At 41.8% G+C, this 23514-nt stretch overlaps 1 protein-coding gene and 1 pseudogene across 1 annotated transcript; both read left to right on the top strand.

Moving 5' to 3' along the window:
* Nucleotides 1-6271: 6271 nt before the first annotated feature.
* LOC109738967 (cysteine-rich receptor-like protein kinase 10) lies at nucleotides 6272-9056 on the top strand (annotated as a pseudogene).
* A 4616-nt stretch (nucleotides 9057-13672) lies between these two features.
* Nucleotides 13673-16562, top strand: LOC109738968 (cysteine-rich receptor-like protein kinase 10). Its single transcript, XM_020298057.4, has 7 exons — nucleotides 13673-14575; nucleotides 14663-14776; nucleotides 14850-15016; nucleotides 15186-15396; nucleotides 15540-15780; nucleotides 15871-16015; nucleotides 16102-16562. The coding sequence occupies exons 1-7, from the start codon at nucleotides 13726-13728 to the stop codon at nucleotides 16405-16407; spliced, it is 2034 nt and encodes a 677-aa protein (XP_020153646.1). The 5' UTR covers nucleotides 13673-13725; the 3' UTR covers nucleotides 16408-16562.
* The last annotated feature ends 6952 nt before the right edge of the window (nucleotides 16563-23514 follow it).

Genomic DNA, 23514 nt, shown 5'->3' with positions numbered 1-23514 from the left:
TTACTTATATTTTTGACAAACATTTTTTAAAATATCATGAACACATTTTTAAACATGTGAACATATTTTTGAATGCTACTCCCATTTTTATAAAATATGCGTGAAAAAATGTTTACACCGCATGAACATTTTTTGAAATGCAATTATTTTAATTTAACTAAAAATCATTTCACAAATCTCTATCTCTACTCACCCCGTGATGGAGAGGTGAGATCCAGCCGGCGTCTCATGGCGAGATATTAAACACACGTTCAATTTTAAAAAATGTTAATTTTCATGATTTATTTTCAAATGACACGAGGCATATTTTTAACGCATCAACATTTTTAAAATACCATGACCTTGCGAATATTTTTAACAAACTACATGAATTTTACTTATATTTTTGACAAACATTTTTTTAAAATATCATGAACACATTTTTAAACATGTGAACATATTTTTGAATGCTACTCCCATTTCTATAAAATATGCGTGAAAAAATGTTTACACCGCGTGAACATTTTTTGAAATGCAATTATTTTAATTTAACTAAAAATCATTTCACAAATCTCTATCTCTACTCTCTACCTAATATTAAAGGGAGGGTTGTTTCCCCAAATTGTTTGGTTTACGGTAGGACCTAGATAGTTTTCGTACGTCAGACAAGTCGTTTTCATTCGCCACAATTTGTTCAGAACAAATATATTTAACAATTTCGTTCCGGCCAAAGTGAGGCTTTTTAGACATGATCAGCATCTGTACTTATACATTTAACCTCTTTTGTTCAGAACAACATATCAAAATTCTGAATTTCACAGACAAATATATTCCCTTTTTTCTCACACCTATAGAAATTTGCAAATCACTTAAGACAACCTGCATGAACCCCTTGATGGAGAGGTGAGATCCAGCCGGCGTCTCATGGCGAGATATTAAACACACGTTCAATTTTAAAAAACTGTTAATTTTCCTGATTTATTTTCAAATGACATGAGGCATATTTTTAACGCATTAACATTTTTAAAATACCATGACCTTGCGAATATTTTTAACAAACTACATGAATTTTACTTATATTTTTGACAAACATTTTTTAAAATATCATGAACACATTTTTAAACATGTGAACATATTTTTGAATGCTACTCCCATTTTATAAAATATGCGTGAAAAAGTGTTTACACTGCATGAACATTTTTTGAAATGCAATTATTTTAATTTAACTAAAAATCATTTCACAAATCTCTATCTCTACTCTCTACCTAATATTAAAGGGAGGGTTGTTTCTCCAAATTGTTTGGTTTACGGTAGGACCTAGATAGTTTTCGTACGTCGGACAAGTCGTTTTCGTTCGCCACAATTTGTTCCGGCCAAAAAAATCGCACGACGCACAAAGACGAGCTGCGATGGGCCGGCCCACTAGCGGTTGCTGTACCAACAGCTCGCCCCAATAGCGGTTGATGGACCGTGAGGACTCGAACCCGGGCGCTCGCGCTTGACAAGTCAGAATTCAAGCCACTGGACTAAGCGTAACACTTTGTTGAAGTTGCAGCGCGACATCATAAATTAGCAAACAGCCGCGGCAGATACTAAGAGCAAAAGGAAAACATTTTTTTTGGAAAAAGTAGATATATTTTAGAACGTGAACATTTTAGCAAATTTCTAAACAAAAAATTTAAACTCGAGCATATTTTTCACAAAGAACAATATTTCTCTTTTTATTTTATTTTTGAAACCTGAACATTTTTTGAAAACTAGGAGGTGCTATAGCGTTTTTTCCGAATTTGAGAACATTTTCTAAAAACACAAATATTTTTTTGAAATTTGAATTTTAAAACTAGGAAGTATTGTATCTAACACCTTTTAATCTGTACCCACTAATACTAATAAAGCAAGGTGCGGTTCTCTGAATTTTTGATATGTCCATCGCATAGGATTTTTCATCCGTCTTGCACAAGGGCCACACGCAAGTGAAAAAAAACACCTTTTGTTCCCAGGTGAAAGATAAACGCTTAGCTTTTTTTATTCCTCAGTGTGTTTGTTTTTATGAATGTCTCAGGTGTCTTGCTTGGCCTCAGTCTGCGTTGTGGCCCAGCAAAGCCGCCCCAAGGCAGGCAAGGTAAAAATATTAGTTCCCGTTTGGAATCAAACTGGCGATCTCAATTCATCGCAACCGATTGAGCTAGATCATTTTTTGTGTTTAGGTGAAGGTTGTTTTGTCTATTCAATTGTCTCACCTTGGTTGCTTATAGATAATCCCTTCAGTTGATATGCTTTTGTGAGTTTTTAGGTATCAAGGAGCTGACTTGGGAATCAATAAGCCAAGGGTAAGGAACAGCGTGACAAAAAATAAAGGAGGAAAATTTAGTTGAGAGAACTACATGTCAAATGACATGAGACCTGACAAAGGAATGAAAGAACTAGGAGAGAGAGAAATAAGAAGGAAGAGGAGAACTTTTTTTGGGGCTAGGAAGAGGAGAACTAGACCTAATTAAGATAGAAGGAAGGAAGGTACATGGTGGATTATTAATAGGTGATGGGCTGGAATTCAAAAATACACGTGACATGGAAAGATACATGGTGGACCAGACGGTGATGGGATGGAATTCAAAACATGAGACATGGCAGAGAAATAAAAAGGAAGGGAAGAATTAGACGTGACATGTTCTTAAAAATACTAGATGTAACATGGAAGGTTTCATGGTGGGGGCCTAGAAGGATTCATGAGACTACGTACTAAAGGAGTAATATGTATTGGAAGCGCCGATAAAATACCAGTAAAAGGAATTTAATAATAAAAATTTGTACTTTTTTAATAATTATTACGAGGGTTAAGAAAATAGAATGCACACAGAAGTATTGTTTTAGTTCAATTTATTAAACTAGGGATATAGAGCAAACCTTTTTCTCCATCGCGTCTTCACGTATGACTAGCCTCGCTCGGCTTAGTGACACCCGTCATAATGCATGAGTCCAACTAAGGATTCACGGTCTATCTAACACAAACTACTCAATTTACATGATAACACAGACATATATTAGGTGCAGTGCATTTTCCTATTATATTATGTAAAAAAAATATGTGTTCGACGCTCTTGATCTCCTCGGACACAAAGGAGGCTTAACAATCCAGCTATTGGACCTGTCCAACATTGGTTAGTGACAACTGGTACCGCAACCACTGCCGACGAGGACAACAAAGAGGATAAGCGGAAACATGGGTCTGATGTCTGAGGGTGAGGTATTAGTCATATTTTTTATGTTATGGGCATAAGGGTGAGGCCTTTAGGCATGTTCAGTGGGTAAGAGTGTGTGGGGCTGTTTTCCCCGTTGCAACGCACGGGCATGTTTGCTAGTATAAATAAATGTGAGAAAAGAAAGAACATAAGGAAGAAACTAACTATTACGTACAGTGCCCATTGAGGTGAGGAGAGCTAAGGTCTCGTAATAGGCGAGACATAGTCGCGCCCATAAATGAAAATAAAATAGTTAGGAGGACTCCCATGTGATGACCGGAAATTGCTAATGGCTTCTTGAAGCCCGATTTTTGGAAAAAATATAATCAAAAATCATGTTGAAGTTTCAAAAAGTTGTGAAAAAATACACATGCATATAGAAAATATACTACATATCTGTAAATTTTCAAGATGGAATACGTTTTGATGTGATCTACAAAACAATTCATGATTCGCTAACACATGCACTATTCACTATAGGAGTTTATGTTTTTTTGTATGTGTAGATGACATCAAAACTTATTTCATCGTGACACTTTACAGAGATAAAGTATAGATCACTATATACATGTCTATTTTTTTTTCACATTTGTTAGATATTTTATTGTTTTGTTTTTGAATTTTTCATAATATCGAGCTCCATGGAGCTCGGGATCCAGAAAATCCTCTCTCATGTGACGAGCGATTAAGCTTCATGTTGCATTCCATTCCTGGGCAGACTCTAAGAGCTTAATTGGTTTGATGCCAATATTTGGCATGTCAATTGTTGGCAAGTCTAAAAAGTTGGCTATCAATTGGTTGCTTCCCAATTGGCTCTGGCCAATCTCTAAAAAGTTGTCAACTTTATTTATTTTGATTTTGCCAAATGTTAGCATCAAACCAATTAGGCCCTAAGAAACCAGCCAATAAATAGACCCTAGTACTCTTCAAAGAAGGGTTACTTCTGGATCCTAAATTACGAAAATGAATAAATGGTTTTTTCGGACTTCTAAATTTTAAACGAGGAATAAATCACGTATACAACTGAACACCCTTTTCTTAAATCTAAGCAACTATTCGTAAATCCAAGTAAACTTTTCCTACGTTTTTCTGTTTCATTTTCAAATCCACAATTTTCTCAATCCGTTCTCACTTATCAAGGGCAAAATTCTCATCGGGCCTCATGCACCAACATTCTTTGTTTTTCAAAATGGTACAGTTTCTTTAATTTCGATTCTGATGTAAGCTATTTGCTTAATTAACAAAGTCAGAGCATCTGTCATAAAAAATGCAATGTCAAGAACAGCTACTTGTGACCTTCAAGTTGCAGGCCATTTCACATTTCAAAAAGGACAGATCATAGCAAATGACTTCATCAGGAGGAGTTTCAAGAACATGGCGTACTAACAATACCAAGTCAGTCATGCATGGTTGACGGTTTCTCTACAATTATTTCTTTTGTAAAAAAGGGATGGTGACTGGTTTCTTGTCCTGATCAAGCCTCCCTGCACTGTTGCTAGAACCAAGCTTATAATTAGTTGGTGGTGGCCGGACACGTCAGATAGTTTCTCTGCAATTGATGAGCGCCCGAGTCAAGGCGCACCGTGGAAATTACTAGTCGCTGGTCGGTAATGCTAGACGCACGGACGGGCCTATTACGGGATTTACGGAATAGCAGACGTGGGCGATCGGGATTGGAGAAGAGGGAGCATGGGCCCCACCCCCGCTGAAAATAAGGGGGGGGGGGATTAGTTTAGAAGAAAATCACGTAAAACCCCGTAACAGGCCCGTGAGTCTAGGATTATTGGTCGCTGGTACATTTGATGGTGACTGAGAATGACAACCAACAATGACATTTAGTCTCCTAGCTAATTATATCATGTGGTCCTACAACTTTCCAGCTAAATTGCTTGGATGCGTTCTACAATTCTAGCCAATAAAATCCATTCTTTTACGATTGTAAAAGCTATTATCATAAGATAAACCATCTTATCACATAGGCTCGGTCCGATTCTGTATTATTCCGCCAAATGAAAACCATATAAATGAGGGTTTAATTCTCTCCTTTTTATTCTCAATTAGTCTCTCCACATAAGTAATTAAGCTAAAGCAGCGGCAGTATGCATGCTAGATTATGCAGAAACAGAAGTGTGGTTCCAAAAAAGACTTATCGACGAATTTGTGCAGGCCAGATGGCAAAAGGTTAAAATGAAGAACTATATATACCGAACTAAGTGCATGCTTTGTCTTGGAAAGAAAAGATAAGAAATCTATTCTAGCAAGCCGGCGATCAAGTGCAAGTGGAACCTCCAATTCACGAAATTCAGCATGGTTGGCGCCTTGATCGTTCCAAAATAATTAAATCCATTAAGCTACGCGTGAAGGGCAACCAGCTATGCCATGTGGCGCAAGCTGGTTGGCCGCAGTGAGAATTTTTTTTGATTTTTTTAAGATGAAGGTGTGGATTATTTTTTTAATGTATTTTTCATTTTTAGATGAAAGTGAGGACCTCTGATATTTTTTAAATAGAGGGTTATGCAAAGTGGCACTCGCTTGTAGGCTCTGGTGGTAATTTTTTTTTACTTCTTTTTTTAGATGAAGATGAGGATTTTTTTCCTGAGATAGTTTTTTAGACGGAGGCGAGAACTCTATGTGTTTTTTTTAAATAGAACGTGCGCACAACTTCCTCTCAAGCGGCGCCACAGGATGAAGCCCCAACCACTAGTAATTAAAATTAAGCTACATGTTCGCTAGTGAGAACTGAAAGCAACTGAGATGACCAGTGGCGGTGGGAAATTAACTGAAGAATGGTCCAAGTGGAATGTACATACTTCCAGTGTTCCTTTTTCCAAGTGGAAACAGAACTAGTGAGTAACATATTTTTCCACACAAGATGGAATAATTTGTCAAAGTAGTACAGTTTTTCCATGGAAAGAAAACAACACTGAGCTTTCATTGTCGCTAGCTGGCTTGACCTCCTCAAAACCAAGTGAACGATTCAAGACCAAGTAATGCAGTATTGACCGGTGGTAATTTTTTCCAAGTGACTAGGACCGATAGTGATTTGCTAGCAGCTGATGCATAACGCACCTTCGTTCATCATCTGGCTCTTCGTTCAGCAGCTGGTCGTGCTCGGCTGTTAGCTTCCTATGGCGACCACCGGCGTCCTCATCCTGCTCCTCCTACTCGCACCCACACCGTTTCTGGCGGCCGCCGATTTCTGCGACAACGTCAAGGCCGTCGGCGCCGCCCTCTCCAAGAACGCCTCCTCCTCCCCGGTAAACTTCGCCACCTCCACCTTCGGGCAGGCCCCCGACGTCGTCTACGCGCTCGCGCTCTGCCTCGGCGACGGCCCCGTCGGCTCCGCCTGTGGTGACTGCATCTCCAACTGGTTCGCTCAACTCAACCAGACGCAGTGCAACAAGGTCGGCGCCAACTACGGCGGCTGCATCGTCGTCTACGGCGCCAGCGCCGACATCCTAGCGGCACCCTCGAACGCCACGGGAGGATACGGCGACAACACGCCGCCGTTCCAGGATTGGAACATCAGGAACGTCACCACCGGCGACGTTCCCCGCATCGTCAACCTTACACGCGAGCTGCTGGTGGGGACCGCGGCGATGGCGGCCACCACAACGCCGAAGCTGTACGCCACGGGCGTCATGGACATGGAAAGAGTGACAACCTACCCCAACGTGTACTCCCTGGCGCAGTGCACGCCTGACCTGTCCGCCGACGACTGCTCGGCTTGCCTGCTCCGCCTCCTCGGCATGGTCAACTCCACCATGGCCCTGCGCATGGGTGGGCAGATGGGTGTCACGCGGTGTTATTTCAGGTACGAGGCCTCTCATTTCTACGGTGCCCAGCCCATGCTAAGCCTGCCGTCGTCGCCGCCGGGGACGACTCCGACTCGGACCAAACGCAGGAGCATGCTGTGGGTGATTCCCGTAGCTGTAGTTCCTCTAGCGGCAGCAGCGTTCTTCTTCTTCATCTGTTACTGTCGCCGGCTCAAAAGACAAAGAAAAGGTATGCTAATTATCTAGTGGAACCTTGTTATTTCATATAATCTTCAAAATTAGTGGTAATAGTTCTGATATGATATTTGATGCTACAAGTATCAAGAGGTGCTCACAGTTTAGAGTGGCAAGGGAAGAATTCGGACTTCTCTTTGTTTGAGTTTGAACAGCTACTGGAGGCCACAAATAATTTCTCAGAAGAAAGTAAACTTGGGCAAGGTGGCTTTGGCGCTGTCTACAAGGTAAATCGGTATATCTAAAAGGCTAATATGCATGACCTTTTGTATGAAACAAGTATGCCTACATCGAACCTGGCTTATAACTTGGAGTAAATGGTAGAGGAGGATTAATTACGACAAGCCTAGTTTTTCTTTTTAAGAAACAATGAGCCTAACTTTGGACCATGTCTGTTTTTTCTCAGGGCCAGCTTGCAGATGGGTCGGAGATAGCAGTTAAGAGACTTGCTTCACATTCAGGACAAGGTTTCATAGAATTTAAAAATGAAGTGCAGCTCATAGCCAAACTCCAGCATACAAATTTGGTTAGGCTCTTGGGCTGTTGCTCTCAGGAAGAGGAGAAAATACTGGTCTATGAATACTTGCCAAACAAAAGCCTGGATTTCTTCATCTTTGGTATATACATTTGAATTTCTTAATTTACTTGCAGTATTCTATATCGATATGATGCATCAGACTGTACTCGAGACTTTTATTTCTATCAGTCCTATGAGTATAATTTCATTCTCTTGGCTGTTTATTTTTATTTTCCTAGGTGTTTTTCTCCTGTTATACTAATATATCTAATTAATGTGCAGATGAGAAAAGAAGAGCTTTGCTGGATTGGACAAAACTTCTGGCAATAATTGAAGGCGTAGCACATGGACTTCTTTACTTGCATAAGCACTCTCGGTTACTTGTGATACATCGAGATCTTAAACCAAGCAACATCCTCCTGGACAGCGAATGAATCCCAAAATTTCAGATTTCGGGCTAGCAAAAATATTCAGCTCAAATGACACCGAAGAAGACATTACAAGAAGAGTTGTTGGCACATAGTATGTTTCTTAATAAAACTCCAATTGCAATTATATATATAGTACATTTCAACCAGATAAGGCAATCTTGACACTTACCATATACCATTTTAGCGGCTACATGGCCCCTGAGTATGCTTCGAAGGGCATCTTCTCTATTAAATCCGATGTCTTCAGCTTTGGTGTTATCATTTTTGAGATTCTTAGCGGAAAACGGAATTCTGGCACCCAACAACGTGGAGGTTTCATCAATCTTCTTGGATATGTGAGCTTATGCACAAACTTAAGCTTGGGAAATTATCTCTTATTTTTCATTTTCTATACAATCTAATGTGTGTAATGGAATTGCAAACAGGCATGGCAATTATGGGAAGAGGGAAAGTGGATTGACCTTGTTGATGCATCATTGATTTTTGATAGTCACTCAAAGATAAGGCGGTGCATTAACATAGCATTGTTGTGCGTACAAGAGAATGCAGTTGATCGACCAACCATGGGAGACATTGTTTCAATGCTAAGCAATGAAACTATGATCTTGGCTGAGCCTAAGCAGCCAGCATATATCAATGTAAGAGTAGGAAATGAAGAGACATCCACTGCTCTTGAGTCATATAGTATCAATGATGTGAGCATATCTATCACAAGTCCAAGATAGTGTTTCTGTGTATTGTCCGTTGGTAATACATTCACACCGACATAAATGGTGTATAATGTGTTAGTTTAAGTGGTATCTCAAATGCGTGGTTTATGTACCCTAAAAAGTATAAGAGAAGGCTTCGAAGCTACTTGGAGTAACTTTTTCCGTTCTTCTTTTCTTCTTAATTTGCAACTTTTACCTAACTTTAGTTATGTGCATGAGGTGTTTTTTCTAGCTTTTTTTTGTCACACACAACTAAATCACAATACAACTATGGATCGTGCCAAATGATGCTTCGATTCTATTAAGTTGTTCCAAAGATAATGATTTGGTATCTAGGGAGTATGATGCTTGGCTATAAAAAGAACACCACAAACTACAATGTCTAAATGGTCAAAGGAGTAGAGGTGGTTTTGGTGCTTGATAAATGCTTCAATCTATCTATAGTAGATCACGATCTATTCAAAGGCTCGTCCAATATGAACCGGCTTTTGTTCCTCCATGAGGGGCCTTCGCCTTGGCAGGTACATGAATCCTCTACCGAGCGAAACTCTTTTTGTTCCTTGTACTAAGATTGGTTTTCTTGGAGGGATTCCAAATATCGTATGGGTAGTTTTCATATTTCTTAATTAGAGTACAGCTAGGTGAGGTTTTCTAGAAGGCCCCTTGGATATATAGTAGTTGTACACAACTTGTAGTCAGATTGATTCTATCTTTGGTGTCACTCCGTTTGTTGAGATGAAGATGTGTCGAGTTAATCATAGCCATGGGAAAAGAGAAACAAAGGAGTGGGACGAAAGCAGAGGGGGCTATGAGATGGCGAAGGGGTGTGTTCTGACTAGTTGGGTGATGTCCGAAATCAGTTATCTGAAGGAACGACTTTGAATTAGGCTTCCTACAGCAGGCTTTCCCATTTGTTGTTGTGCAAATTTTGTTGTTCTTCTAATTTGGACATGTGATTTTGTTCTTGTCTTAATATAGAAATAATTTGTTGAAAAAAATTAGTACTATCTAGTACAAAGTTGAGACACTTATTTTGAGAGGAAGTATATTATATTCCTGCTGGCCGGCAGCTAGCTAGTAGACCGAAATTAAGACACTTATTTTGGAAGAAAGTATATTATATTCCTGCTGGCCGGCAGCTGGTAGACCGAGTGTAAGTGAAAGTGAACTGAGCAATACTAAGTCAACAAATTAATTAACTGGGGATTACGCCGAGATTGATTGTTCAAATTAGTAGGAAAGCAACAGCAACAGTTAGCAGAGACTGGCCGGCCAATGCATAAAATTTCTTTCATTCTTCCAAGTCATCCACCAAGCGACGTGGAAAAAATATGATTGCCGGCCGTGCCAGACACGTATGGTTAGGTGAACGTGAACGTCCGTGACTTGAGTAATTCGTTATCTCATGTCATATTCAATAATTTGTCCTTGAGTCTCCGAAAGAAAGACTTTCTCAACTGAAAGCAACGACTAAGAGAATTGCCAGCGGTTAGTCAATTTGGAGTCCGAGGAATGGCATATCTATACCTATTAATAATAAAGAACAGAAGTTTTCATAGTTCTTCATAAGTCATGTATTTATATCCGTTGATTTTATGTTAATCATAAAGATTGACGATTGAGATTTAAAAGTAGATCTACACAATGTTACGTAAAATAAAAAACATGTACAGAACCTATAGTTTCATCATTGACACGTCTATGCCTTCTCTTTTTAGAGTACGAGAGTCCAACCTATTCTCAACTTTTTTTCATCCTATCATGATTTTCATAAGTCAGCACGTGTGTGTTCGATTTCCCTGGTCTCCTGCGTGGAGTCTTCGCTGCCATCCAGTTTGCTAAGCTCACGATTATGCTCAGCCAGGGCGCCTGGTCTCTTTTGACTCGAACAGACGTGTGTGTAAATTAAACAAATAAACAAAAATAAGCGACCTATAATTCGATCCCTGACATCCTGAATGGATTCTCGCACTGGAAAGTGGCAACCACATTGGTTGGCTCCTGCCTGTGATTTATAAGGGCGCTTGGTTCGTTTTGAAAGATAAGACGATTCTTCTTGTGGCGCAAGGATGTGGTCGAGTTCAGGTCTTTTCAGCGAGCAAATGAGTTTTAGTACGCCGTGGGCGTGCAGAAATAGGGTGCGGTGGCGGCACGGACATGTGGAGCAGCCGCAGCTGTCGCGTGCGCAATGATATGCCCAAGGCCTTTTGAGGCAGCGTATAACAATTCTCTAATGAATATTTTCATATCTGTTCAACCATTAAATAGTCCCATCTTGCTATCTTACACACTATTTTCACCGGTTTATGCATAATTAAGCCTATCATTAAGAAGGATAGAGCAATGAGGCAGCCCCGTTGGTTTCAAAAAATAGGGATTTATGACATGCATTATGAAGGATTGTGTTAACTCCTCGGATCAATCAAAGGAAAAAATGAAAAAAATCACAAGGTGACTCAGACTAGCCACAGTGGAAGTAACTTCGGTAGTAACATCGAGTCCAACTCAGCAATTTTGCTTATGTGGCAATGAGTTAATGAGGAGAGATGTAGTACTAGTAACTTAGCTAGTTACTGTAACATCACATGTCCCAATGCAATATGAGTCTATAACGTAATAAATGAAGTTTTGCATGTTACCATACTTATGTTACTACCCACTATTGACGTAGTAACATAGTCTAGGGAAATGTGTATGTTACTACTCTATGTTACTACTCATTGTGGCTAGTCTCAAAGGATGATGCACATGAAACGCCATTATGATCATTGAGAAGGCTGGAGCAATGAGCCGTTGGTTTAAACAAAATAGGATTCATAACATGCAAGATAAAGGTAGTTAAATTCTTGGATCAATCAAAAGAAAACAACATAAGGTGAGTAAGAGAATGAGGACGAGTCAAGCAGCGGCCAAGATGACATAGAACATACGAACTGACCCTATATATCGCGGTGCCGCTCTACGGACCGGAGGAACTCGCGATTTCCAGACTCGGCCACACTCATGAAGCTCGTAATAATGGAGGAGCCTCCAAGGTGCTCGGAAAAGGCCGTGCCGATCCAAAGTCTCCTATTGCAACGCACGGGCAAATGTGCTAGTTTCTATGTAATGATGGCAAAGGCAGGTTTCCTCAAAAAAAAAAAAAAAGATGGCAAAGGCAGGTGATCTTTTCCACTTAAAATCCAAAGGATGTAAATTATTAATTCACCGAATAGACCGCAAGATGTGTTTTCTTTTCTTCTGCAAGCTTTTCTGGTGTCTATCATTTTTTTATCCAAAGGATGCTTATCTTTTTTTATTCTGATTAGTAACTATCCCCTTTTTCATTTATCACAGAAATAACAAGTTCTTATAGAATAGAGGGGATGGGACAGATACTATTGGAAACCGGCAAAGTGCAAGAGGAAACATACTTTTTAATCGACCACGGCCTTGGTGGTCTCTTGACTGATCAGACCTCTCCGGTGCTTCTTCTCAGCGGCTTGCCGGAGGCGTCTAGTGGTACATTTCTAATATTTGTTAGCGTGCTCGGTTTATTTTCTAGTGTCTTTACTTGACCGGCTTGTATAAATATTGTTTACACATTATGTAGCATCCAGCTGTGTGAGGGCATCTCCAACACCGACCCCGAAACGGACATGGTAGTTGTCTACGGACTATGATACGGTAGCCGTTCATCCAAAACTTGTCCAAAGCTCCACGAACCCGCAATACAAAACAAATTCATACATTATTCATGCATACAGAAATAAAGTTTCATATAATTTACATAAACCGGATATTTTTTCCATTCAACTAAAAGCTTTAAAAAAAATCCAAACTAATTTGTAGCGGAAGGTTACCTTGTATGTCTGGCCTAGCTGGTCGGCGGCACCTCCATCACCATCCTTGTTGTCATCATTGTTGGAGTGGTCCTTCCAGCGACGGAAGGGCGCGGCAGCCCTGCCCGCCGGCCGCCCGACGCTTGTGGAGGAGCCGCTCGATTTCGTCCTGTGTTGTGCACAGGCCTTGGCCAACGCCAATCCAGGCGCCGGGGGGGGGGGGGGGGGGGGGCTGCACTTGCCCTTGCCGGCGGTGTCGCGTAGAGACCACTCCTCCCGAATCATGATGAGATCACCATCGAGGCAGCGCAGTCTACGTGTGATCGGGGACGATGAAGAGGGGATCGGGGCATGACAGAGAGGAGATAATGTAAGGTGTGATGTGGACCGCGCTGAAGCCGTGCTTAAATAGCCGCAGCAAGGCGAACCGCCGGGCAGCCGACTTCTATGCGGCTCACCAGCCAAACTAGGCTTCTCGATCTCCACGTCAGCATTGAAGCTGCGCCATCTACTCGTCTGGTCGCATTCCTACGCCCGACATTAATGCGATGGAGTCACGTCCATTCTGAAGCGGGCTGACCAATATGAATGTGCGGTAACCGCTGCACGCGGAGAGGGTTTTTCGGGCGGAAAGGGATTTGGATTGGAACCAGGGTGTCGGGCGTGTACGTAGTGGCGGTCCAAATGCCCACATACCTCCCCCTGCTTTCCGTCTTGTTTGCGGGAAAATGGACACACGGACAGGTCCACAAACATATAGGGATTCACGTTGAATGACAAACTATGTCCAAACACGTGGACATGTGACGTTTGCGAATTTGGAGATGCCCTGCCTATTATTTATAAAACGGAGCAAAAGATTGTTCAAACACTGCAGAATATTTTTTCCACCAACGACAGTGAAATCCCCGAAGACCTGATGACCTTGACTTTCCCTGCATTTTGCCATGTTAAAGCAACAAGAAGCAGAGGCAATTCAGACAAGCAGCACCTGGAGTCATACGTACGTCCGGTCAGCATGGCGGGCGTGCTGCTCCTCCTCATCCTCATGCCGGCGTCGGCGTCGGCGATCGGGATCGTCTGCGGCAGCGGCGGCAACTACACGGCCAACAGCACCTACCATTCCAACCTGGCCGTGCTCAACGCCACCCTCCCCGCAAACACCTCCTCCTCCCCGCAGCTCTTCCTCACCGCTACTGCAAACGCCACGGCCAACTCGACGGCCGGCGTGGTGCGTGCGCTCGCGCTCTGCCGACACGACACCACCAACCTCACCGCGTGCAGGGAGTGCGTCGCCTCCTCCTTCAGCTACGCGCAGAAGATGTGCCCCAACCACACGGCCGCCACCGTCTACTACGACTACGACGAGACCAACGCCTTACAACCAGGGTGCCTCCTCGGCTTCTCCGGCGACCGCGACTTCCTCAGCCCCGCGTCCGGCACCACCGGTAACGGTACCTTCTTCCAGTATTTCAACACGGTGACGTCCATCCCCGGCAACGCCGGCGTCGTCGCTGCCGCCGTCCGCCAGCTCCTGGGGCAGACGGCGCGCTACGCGGCCGCCGCAGCCAGGAGGTTCGCCACAGGGTTCATGGACTCCATTGGCCCCGGCACCACGACAACGCTCTACTCCCTGGCGCAGTGCACGCCGGACCTGTCTGCCGGCGACTGCCTGGCGTGCCTCCAGCGTCTCGTGGGCTCCATCAACGCCACCAACTCCGTGCGCCTCGGTGGCCGGATCTTCCGGCTCCGCTGCAACGTCAGGTTCGAAGCGTTCATGTTCTTCGACGACAAGAACATACAGCGGATTCCATCTCCATCATCCCTGGCTCAGGCACCGGCGCCGGCTCCGGCTCCGGCAGGCAAGAGTATGTGATGAACAATCCTAGATTATTTACTTGGCATGTTATTACTATGACTTGTATGACAATTCCTTGCTTATGCTGATTTTGAAGGACATGGAGTCAAACCTTGGGTAATCGCCTTATCGGTGGCTGCTTCTGTGGCACTAGTTGCACTCTGTTTCATCGTCTACTGTCTTCGGCGGCTTAGAATAAAGAACACAAAAGGTGCGTCAATTAATTACCTAAATGATCTATATAAAGAGTCGGAATTTCAGAGATTGATATTCATAATTTTCAGGTAAAGGGAAACGTCCTCACGAGTTTCAAGAAGGAGATGAAGTTTGGGAAATGGAAGCAGAGCTGTCTGAGTTTGCAGTATTTGACTTTAACCAGATATTAGAGGCTACTGATAACTTTTCCGAGGAAAACAAACTTGGCGAAGGTGGATTTGGCCCTGTTTATAAGGTAAATATATATAACAATGTTACGTAATAATCCTTGTTTTATAGGCAAGACAACATGCATCACCATTATTGTCAGAGTATATATAGATATTAGAAACACAATGGATAAGAGGAAGAATATTATTGGTCTTAAAGCCCCCAAAATACTGATAGATGTTTTTTTTTCCTAGGGCCGCTTTCCTGATGGAGTGGAGATAGCAGTTAAGAGACTTGATTCGGATTCAGGACAAGGTTTCATAGAGTTCAAAAATGAAGTTGAGCTCATAGCCAAACTGCAACACAGGAATTTGGTTAGGCTCATGGGATGTTGCTCTCAAGGAGAGGAGAAAATACTGGTCTATGAATACTTGCCAAACAAAAGCTTGGACTTCTTTATCTTTGGTACATATTTGCATTTTCAGATTCATATGTTACATTGTTTGTCATACTGGTACCTGGAAAGTTACTCAAACTGAAGTTCTCTTCTTTTGATTGTTTCTTTAGATGTTTTTGCTCTCTTATACCAACATTTAATTTGCGTGCAGATGAAGATAGAAAAGCTCTATTGGACTGGAACAAACGCATTGCGATAATTGTAGGAACAGCAGAAGGACTTCTTTACCTACATAAGCACTCTAGGTTGCGTGTTATACATCGTGATCTTAAACCAAGCAACATTCTTTTGGATGGCGAAATGAATGCTAAAATATCAGATTTTGGATTAGCAAAAATATTCAGCTCAAATAACACCGACACAAATACTACAAGAAAAGTGGTTGGTACATAGTAAGTTTCATATGAATTACTCCACTTATAAACATTTTTATTGCAAGTCACCCGTATAGTAATTTGACATATATTATTACACTATTTTAGTGGCTACATGGCACCTGAGTATGCATCCCACGGCATTTTCTCTATCAAATCGGATGTATTCAGCTTTGGTGTTTTAACTCTCGAGATCGTTAGCGGGAAGAGGAATTCCCATGAATGCGGAGCTTTCATCAACCTCCTTGGACATGTGAGTGCATGTTTACACATCCAATTAACTGAAAAAGGCTTTGTTTATTCTGTGGTCAACTAACTATTTGATGAAATTTCAAATAGGCTTGGCAATTATTTGAAGAGGAAAGCTGGGGCGAACTCATTGATGCAGCATTGGTTCCCAACATTTATTCGACAGAAATGATGAGGTGCATTAACATTGCATTGTTGTGTGTACAAGAGAATGCAGTTGATCGACCGACCATGTTGGATGTAATTGCAATGCTAAGCAACAAGAGCATGATCTTACAAAAGCCTAAGCACCCAGCATATTTCAGCTTAAGCACGGCAGGGAACAAAGAAGCACCCACTACTACTAAGTCTTGTAGTGTAAATGATGTCACTATATCTACGGTGACGCCTAGATAGTTTTCCATTATATGAACGTTATTTTTAATTTAAATGGTCTATAGTGGGCAAGTTCCAAACAATAAACGAAGTGCACAACACTTCTTCTCTATATATTACAAATGTAATGTGTTTTGTACAATGGATGTTGCCAATAAAAACCGTATTTCTGTTAATTTGTGTCGATATCATCTAATATCCTACCGATGGTTGACGGGGATCGAACTACAAATATAGTTGTATGGTATCAGACCATCTCTTCACCATCCAGATAAAAAAGAAAGTGGGTCGTTGGATGGAAGAGAGGAGCACGTCTCCACTTTTTTCTTAACTATGTATAGGTTGAAAAATCAATGTGTAGTCACTCCCAAAGATTTTTATAGTCCTGAAATTCATTTGCTTGAATCACCGGTGGCTAGATAGGCAAGAGGTATGATGGCATTTCTAACCGATCCTCTGTAAAATAGTGGAGTATCCGGCTGAGTAAAGCTTAGAGCAACTCCAACGCGCTGACCTAAACGGACGGCGATTTTGTCCGTTTGTGTCAGCCGCCCACTTAACGTCAGCCCTGTTTATGATTTGGGTCGATAGTGCGCTCAACACGCTGACCCATACTTACCGGCGTGGCCAGCTGGCCGCTGTTTTTGAACAAGTGCACAGTTTTTTGATAGTTTCAGAAACAGAAATAGCATAGTTTCACAACCAAATAAATTTAGCATAGTTTTACATGCCGAATAAAAATTAAATTGTCTCAAATACATTTGAAAAAAAGATACATCTACTGGTTGCCAACATGATCCCATATATACTCAACCAAATCATTTTGCAGTTGCATGTGAGTTTCTCAATCACGCAATTCATGATGAAATTGGGTGAACTGTGCAAACGTTGCCGCTCCTCCTCCATGCTCGGGCACACCATTCTCACCCTAAAACTGAAACCCTTGATCATAGTGTTGGGGAACGTAGTAATTTCAAAAAAAAAATCCTGCGCACACGCAAGATCATGGTGATGCATAGCAACGAGAGGGGAGAGTGTTGTCTATGTACCCTCGTAGACCGTAAGCGGAAGCGTTATGACAACACGGTTGATGTAGTCGTACGTCTTCACGATCGACCGATCCTAGCACCGAAGGTACGACACCTCCGCGATCTGCACACGTTTGGCTCGGTGACGTCCCGCGAACTCACGATCCAGCACACTGTCGGGGAAGAGCTTTGTCAGCACGACGGCGTGATGACGATGATGATGAAGCTACCGGCGTAGGGCTTCGCCTAAGCACTGCAACGATATGACCGAGGTGGAATATGGTGGAGGGGGGCACCGCAAATGGCTTGGAACAATCAAGTTGTGTGTCCTAGGGTGCCCCCTGCCCCCGTATATAAAGGAGCAAGGGGGAGGCCGGCCGGCCTTGGGGCGCGCCAAGGAGAGGGGGGAGTCCTCCACCTAGTGGGGAGAGAGGAAAGAGGGGGCGCCGCCCCCCCTCCTTGTTCAATTCGGACTCCCAAGGGGGGGAGGGGCAACCCTAGGCCCTCTCCTCTCTCTCCCACAAGGCCCATGTTGGCCCATTAGATCCCCCGGGGGTTCCGATAACCCCCTGGCACTCCGATAATTATCCGGTGACCCCTGGAACTCATCCGGTGTCCGAATATAGTCGTCCAATATATCAATCTTTATGTCTCCACCATTTCGAGACTCCTCGTCATGTCCGTGATCATATCCGGGACTCCGAACTATCTTCGGTACATCAAAAACACATAAACTCATAATACCGATCGCCACCGAACGTTAAGCGTGCGGACCCTACGGGTTCAAGAACTATGTAGACATGACCGAGACACGTCTCCGGTCAATAACCAATGGCGGAACCTGGATGTTCATATTGGCTCCCACATATTCTACGAAGATCTTTATCGGTCAAACCGCATAACAACATACGTTGTTCCCTTTGTCATCGGTATGTTACTTGCCCGAGATTCGATCGTCGGTATCTCAATACCTAGTTCAATCTCGTTACCGGAAAGCCTCTTTACTCGTTCCGTAATGCATCATCCCGCAACTAACTCATTAGTTACATTGCTTGCAAGGCTTATAGTGATGTGCATTACCGAGAGGGCCCAGAGATACCTCTCCGACAATCGGAGTGACAAATCCTAATCTTGATCTATGCCAACTCAACAAGTACCATCGGAGACACCTGTAGAGCACCTTTATAATCACCCAGTTACGTTCTGATGTTTGGTAGCACACAAAGTGTTCCTCCGGTATTCGGGAGTTGCATAATCTCATAGTCATAGGAACATGTATAAGTCATGAAGAAAGCAATAACAATATACTAAACGATCAAGTGCTAAGCTAACAGAATGGGTCAACTCAATCACATCATTCTCTAATGATGTGATCCCGTTAATCAAATGACAACTCATGTATATGGTTAGGAAACATAACCATCTTTGATTCAACGAGCTAGTCAAGTAGAGGCATACTAGTGACACTCTGTTTGTCTATATATTCACGCATGTACTAAGTTTCCGGTTAATACAATTCTAGCATGAATAATAAACATTTATCATGATATAAGGAAATATAAGTAACGACTTTATTATTGCCTCTAGGGCATATTTCCTTCAGTCTCCCACTTGCACTAGAGTCAATAATCTAGATTACACAGTAATGATTCTAACACCCATGGAGTCTTGGTGCTGATCAGTTTTGCTCGTGAGAGAGGCTTAGTCAACGGGTCTGCAACATTCAGATCCGTATGTATCTTGCAAATCTCTATGTCTCCCTCCTTGACTTGATCGCGGATGGAATTGAAGCGTCTCTTGATGTGTTTGGTTCTCTTGTGAAATCTGGATTCCTTTGCCAAGGCAATTGCACCAGTATTGTCACAAAAGATTTTCATTGGACCCGATGCACTAGGTATGACACCTAGATTGGATATGAACTCCTTCATCCAGACTCGTTCATTTGTTGCTTCCGAAGCAGCTATGTACTCCGCTTCACACGTAGATCCCACCACGACACTTTGCTTAGAACTGCACCAACTGATAGCTCCACCGTTCAATATAAACACGTATCCGGTTTGTGACTTAGAGTCATCCGGATCAGTGTCAAAGCTTGCATCGACGTAACCATTTACGATGAGCTCTTTGTCACCTCCATAAACGAGAAACATATCCTTAGTCCTTTTCAGGTATTTCAGGATGTTCTTGACCGCTATCCAGTGATCCACTCCTAAATTACTTTGGTACCTCCCTGCTAAACTAATAGCAAGGCACACATCAGGTCTGGTACACAGCATTGCATACATGATAGAGCCTATGGCTGAAGCATAGGGAACACCTTTCATTTTCTCTCTATCTTCTGCAGTGGTCGGGCATTGAGTCTGACTCAACTTCACACCTTGTAACACAGGCAAGAACCCTCTCTTTGCTTGATCCATTTTGAACTTCTTCAAACTTTATCAAGGTATGTGCTTTGTGAAAGTCCAATTAAGCGTCTTGATCTATCTCTATAGATCTTGATGCCCAATATATAAGCAGCTTCACCGAGGTCTTTCATTGAAAAACTCTTATTCAAGTATCCTTTTATGCTATCTAGAAATTCTATATCATTTGCAATCAACAATATGTCATCCACATATAATATTAGAAATGCTACAGAGCTCCCACTCACTTTCTTGTAAATACAGACTTCTTCAAAAGTCTGTATAAAACCATATGCATTGATCACACTATCAAAACGTTTATTCCAACTCCGAGATGCTTGCACCAGTCCATAAATTGATCGCTGGAGCTTGCACACTTTTTTAGCATCCTTTGGATCGATAAAACCTTGAGGTTGCATCATATACAACTCTTCTTCCAGAAATCCATTCAGGAATGCAGTCTTTACATCCATTTGCCAAATTTCATAATCATAAAATGCAGCAATTGCTAACATGATTCAGACGGACTTAAGCATCACTACGGGTGAGAAAGTCTCATCGTAGTCAACTCCTTGAACTTGTCGAAAACCTTTCGCAACAAGTCGAGCTTTGTAGACAGTAACATTACCGTCAACGTCAGTCTTCTTCTTGAAGATCCAGTTATTCTCGATGGCTTGCCGATCATCGGGCAAGTCAACCAAAGTCCACACTTTGTTCTCATACATGGATCCCATCTCAGATTTCATGGCCTCAAGCCATTTCGCAGAATCTGGGCTCATCATCGCTTCCTCATAGTTCGTAGGTTCGTCATGGTCAAGTAACATGACCTCCAGAACAGGATTACCATACCACTCTGGTGCGGACCTTACTCTGGTTGACCTACGAGGTTCAGTAGTAACTTGATCTAAAGTTACATGATCATCATCATTAGCTTCCTCACTAATTGGTGTAGGAGTCACAGGAACAAATTTCTGTGATGAACTACTTTCCAATAAGGGAGCAGGTACAGTTACCTCATCAAGTTCTACTTTCCTCCCACTCACTTCTTTCGAGAGAAACTCCTTCTCCAGAAAGGATCCATTCTTAGCAACGAATATCTTGCCTTCAGATCTGTGATAGAAGGTGTACCCAACAGTCTCCTTTGGGTATCCTATGAAGACACATTTCTCCGATTTGGGTTCGAGCTTATCAGGTTGAAGCTTTTTCACATAAGCATCGCAGCCCCAAACTTTAAGAAACGACAACTTTGGTTTCTTGCCAAACCACAGTTTAGTAATGGAGTTTATAAACCATAGAGAAGTTGGAATATAGTAGGTTTAACACCAATATAAACAAAGAATGAGTTCATTACAGTACCTTAAAAGTGGGTTTGTTTTATTTCGCTAACGAAGCTCATGAGATTTTCTGTTGAGTTTTGTGTTGTGAAGTTTTCAAGTTTTGGGTAAAGATTTGATGGATTATGGAACAAGGAGTGGCAAGAGCCTAAGCTTGGGGATGCCCAAGGCACCCCCCGGTAAAATTCAAGGACAGCGAAAAGCCTAAGTTTGGGGATGCCCCGGAAGGCATCCCCTCTTTCGTCTTCGTCCATCGGTAACTTTAGTTGGAGCTATATTTTTATTGACCACATGATATGTGTTTTTCTTGGAGCGTCTTGTATGATTTGAGTCTTTGCCTTTTAGTCTGCCACAATCATCCTTGCTGTACATACCTTTTGAGAGAGACACACATGATTCGAAATTTATTAGAATACTCTTTATGCTTCACTTATATCTTTTGAGCTATATAGTTTTTGCTCTAGTGCTTCACTTATATCTTTTAGAGCACGGCAGTGGTTTTATTTTATAGAAATTATTGATCTCTCATGCTTCACTTATATTATCTTGAGAGTCTTTTAGAACAGCATGGTAATTTGCTTTGGTTATAAAATTAGTCCTAATATGATAGGCATCCAAGATTAGTATAATAATAACTTTCATATAAGTGCATTGAATACTAAGAGAAGTTTGATACTTGATGATTGTTTTGAGATATTGAGATAGTGATATTAAAGTTGTGCTAGTTGAGTAGTTGTGAATTTGAGAAATACTTGTGTTGAAGTTTGCAAGTCCCGTAGCATGCACGTATGGTAACCGTTGTGTGACAAATTTGAAACATGAGGTGTTCTTTGATTGTCATCCTTTGTGTGGAGGTCGGGATCGCGCGATGGTTAACTCCTACCAACCCTTCCCCTATGAGCATGCGTGTAGTGCTTGGTTTTGATGACTTGTAGATTTTTGCAATAAGTATGTGAGTTCTTTATGACTAATGTTGAGTCCATGGATTATACGCACTCTCAACCTTCCATCATTGCTAGCCTCTTCGGTACCGTGGATTGCCCTTTCTCACCTTGAGAGTTGGTGCAAACTTCGCCGGTGCATCCAAACCCCGTGATATGATATGCTCTATCACACATAAACCTCCTTATATCTTCCTCAAAACAGCCACCATACCTACCTATTATGGCATTTCCATAGCCATTCCGAGATATATTGCCATGCAACTTTCCACCGTTCCGTTTATTATGGCATGTTTCATCATTGTCATATTGCCTTGCATGATCATGTAGTTGACATCGTATTTGTGGAAAAGCCACCATGCATATTATTTCATACATGTCACTCTTGATTCATTGCCCATCCCGGTACACCGCCGGAGGCATTCATATAGAGTCATATTTTGTTCTAGTATCGAGTTGTAATCATTGAGTTGTAAATAAATAGAAGTGTGATGATCATCATTAATAGAGCATTGTTCCAAAAAAAGAGAAAGGTCAAATAAAAAAAGAAGGCCCAAAAAAAGAGAAATAAAAAGGGACAATGCTACTATCCTTTTTTCCGCACTTGTGCTTCAAAGTAGCACCATGATCTTTATGATAGAGAGTCTCTTGTTTTGTCACTTTCATATACTAGTGGGAATTTTTCATTATAGAACTTGGCTTGTATATTCCAACAATGGGCTTCCTCAAATGCCCTAGGTCTTCGTGAGCAAACAAGTTGGATGCACACCCACTTAGTTTCTTTTGTTGAGCTTTCATACATTTATAGCTCTAATGCATCCGTTGCATGACAATCCCTACTCCTTGCATTGACATCAATTGATGGGCATCTCCCTAGCCCGTTGATTAGCCACGTCGATGTGAGACTTTCTCCTTTTTTGTCTTCTCCACATAACCCCCATCATCATATTCTATTCCACCCATAGTGATATGTCCATGGCTCACGCTCATGTATTGCGTGAAAGTTGAAAAAGTTTGAAAATTCTAAAGTATGAAACAATTGCTTGGCTGAAACCGGGGTTGCGCATGATTTGAATATTTTGTGTGACGAAGATGGAGCATGACCAAACTATATGATTTTGTAGGGATGAACTTTCTTTGGCCATGTTATTTTGAGAGGACATGATTGCTTAGTTAGTATGCTTGAAGAATTATTATTTTTATGTCAATATTAAACTTTTATCTTGAATCTTTCGGATCTGAACATTCATGCCACAATAAAGAAAATTAAATTGAAGAATATGCTAAGTAGCATTCCACATCAAAAATTATGTTTTTATCATTTACCTACTCGAGGACGAGCAGGAATTAAGCTTGGGGATGCTTGATACGTCTCCAACGTATCTATAATTTTTGATTGCTCCATGCTATTATATATTCTGTT

The sequence above is a fragment of the Aegilops tauschii genome, chromosome 3, assembly GCF_002575655.3.
Source record: "Aegilops tauschii subsp. strangulata cultivar AL8/78 chromosome 3, Aet v6.0, whole genome shotgun sequence".
In the NCBI taxonomy this organism is placed as follows: Eukaryota; Viridiplantae; Streptophyta; class Magnoliopsida; order Poales; family Poaceae; genus Aegilops; species Aegilops tauschii.
This window is presented reverse-complemented; position numbering and strand designations above follow the sequence as displayed.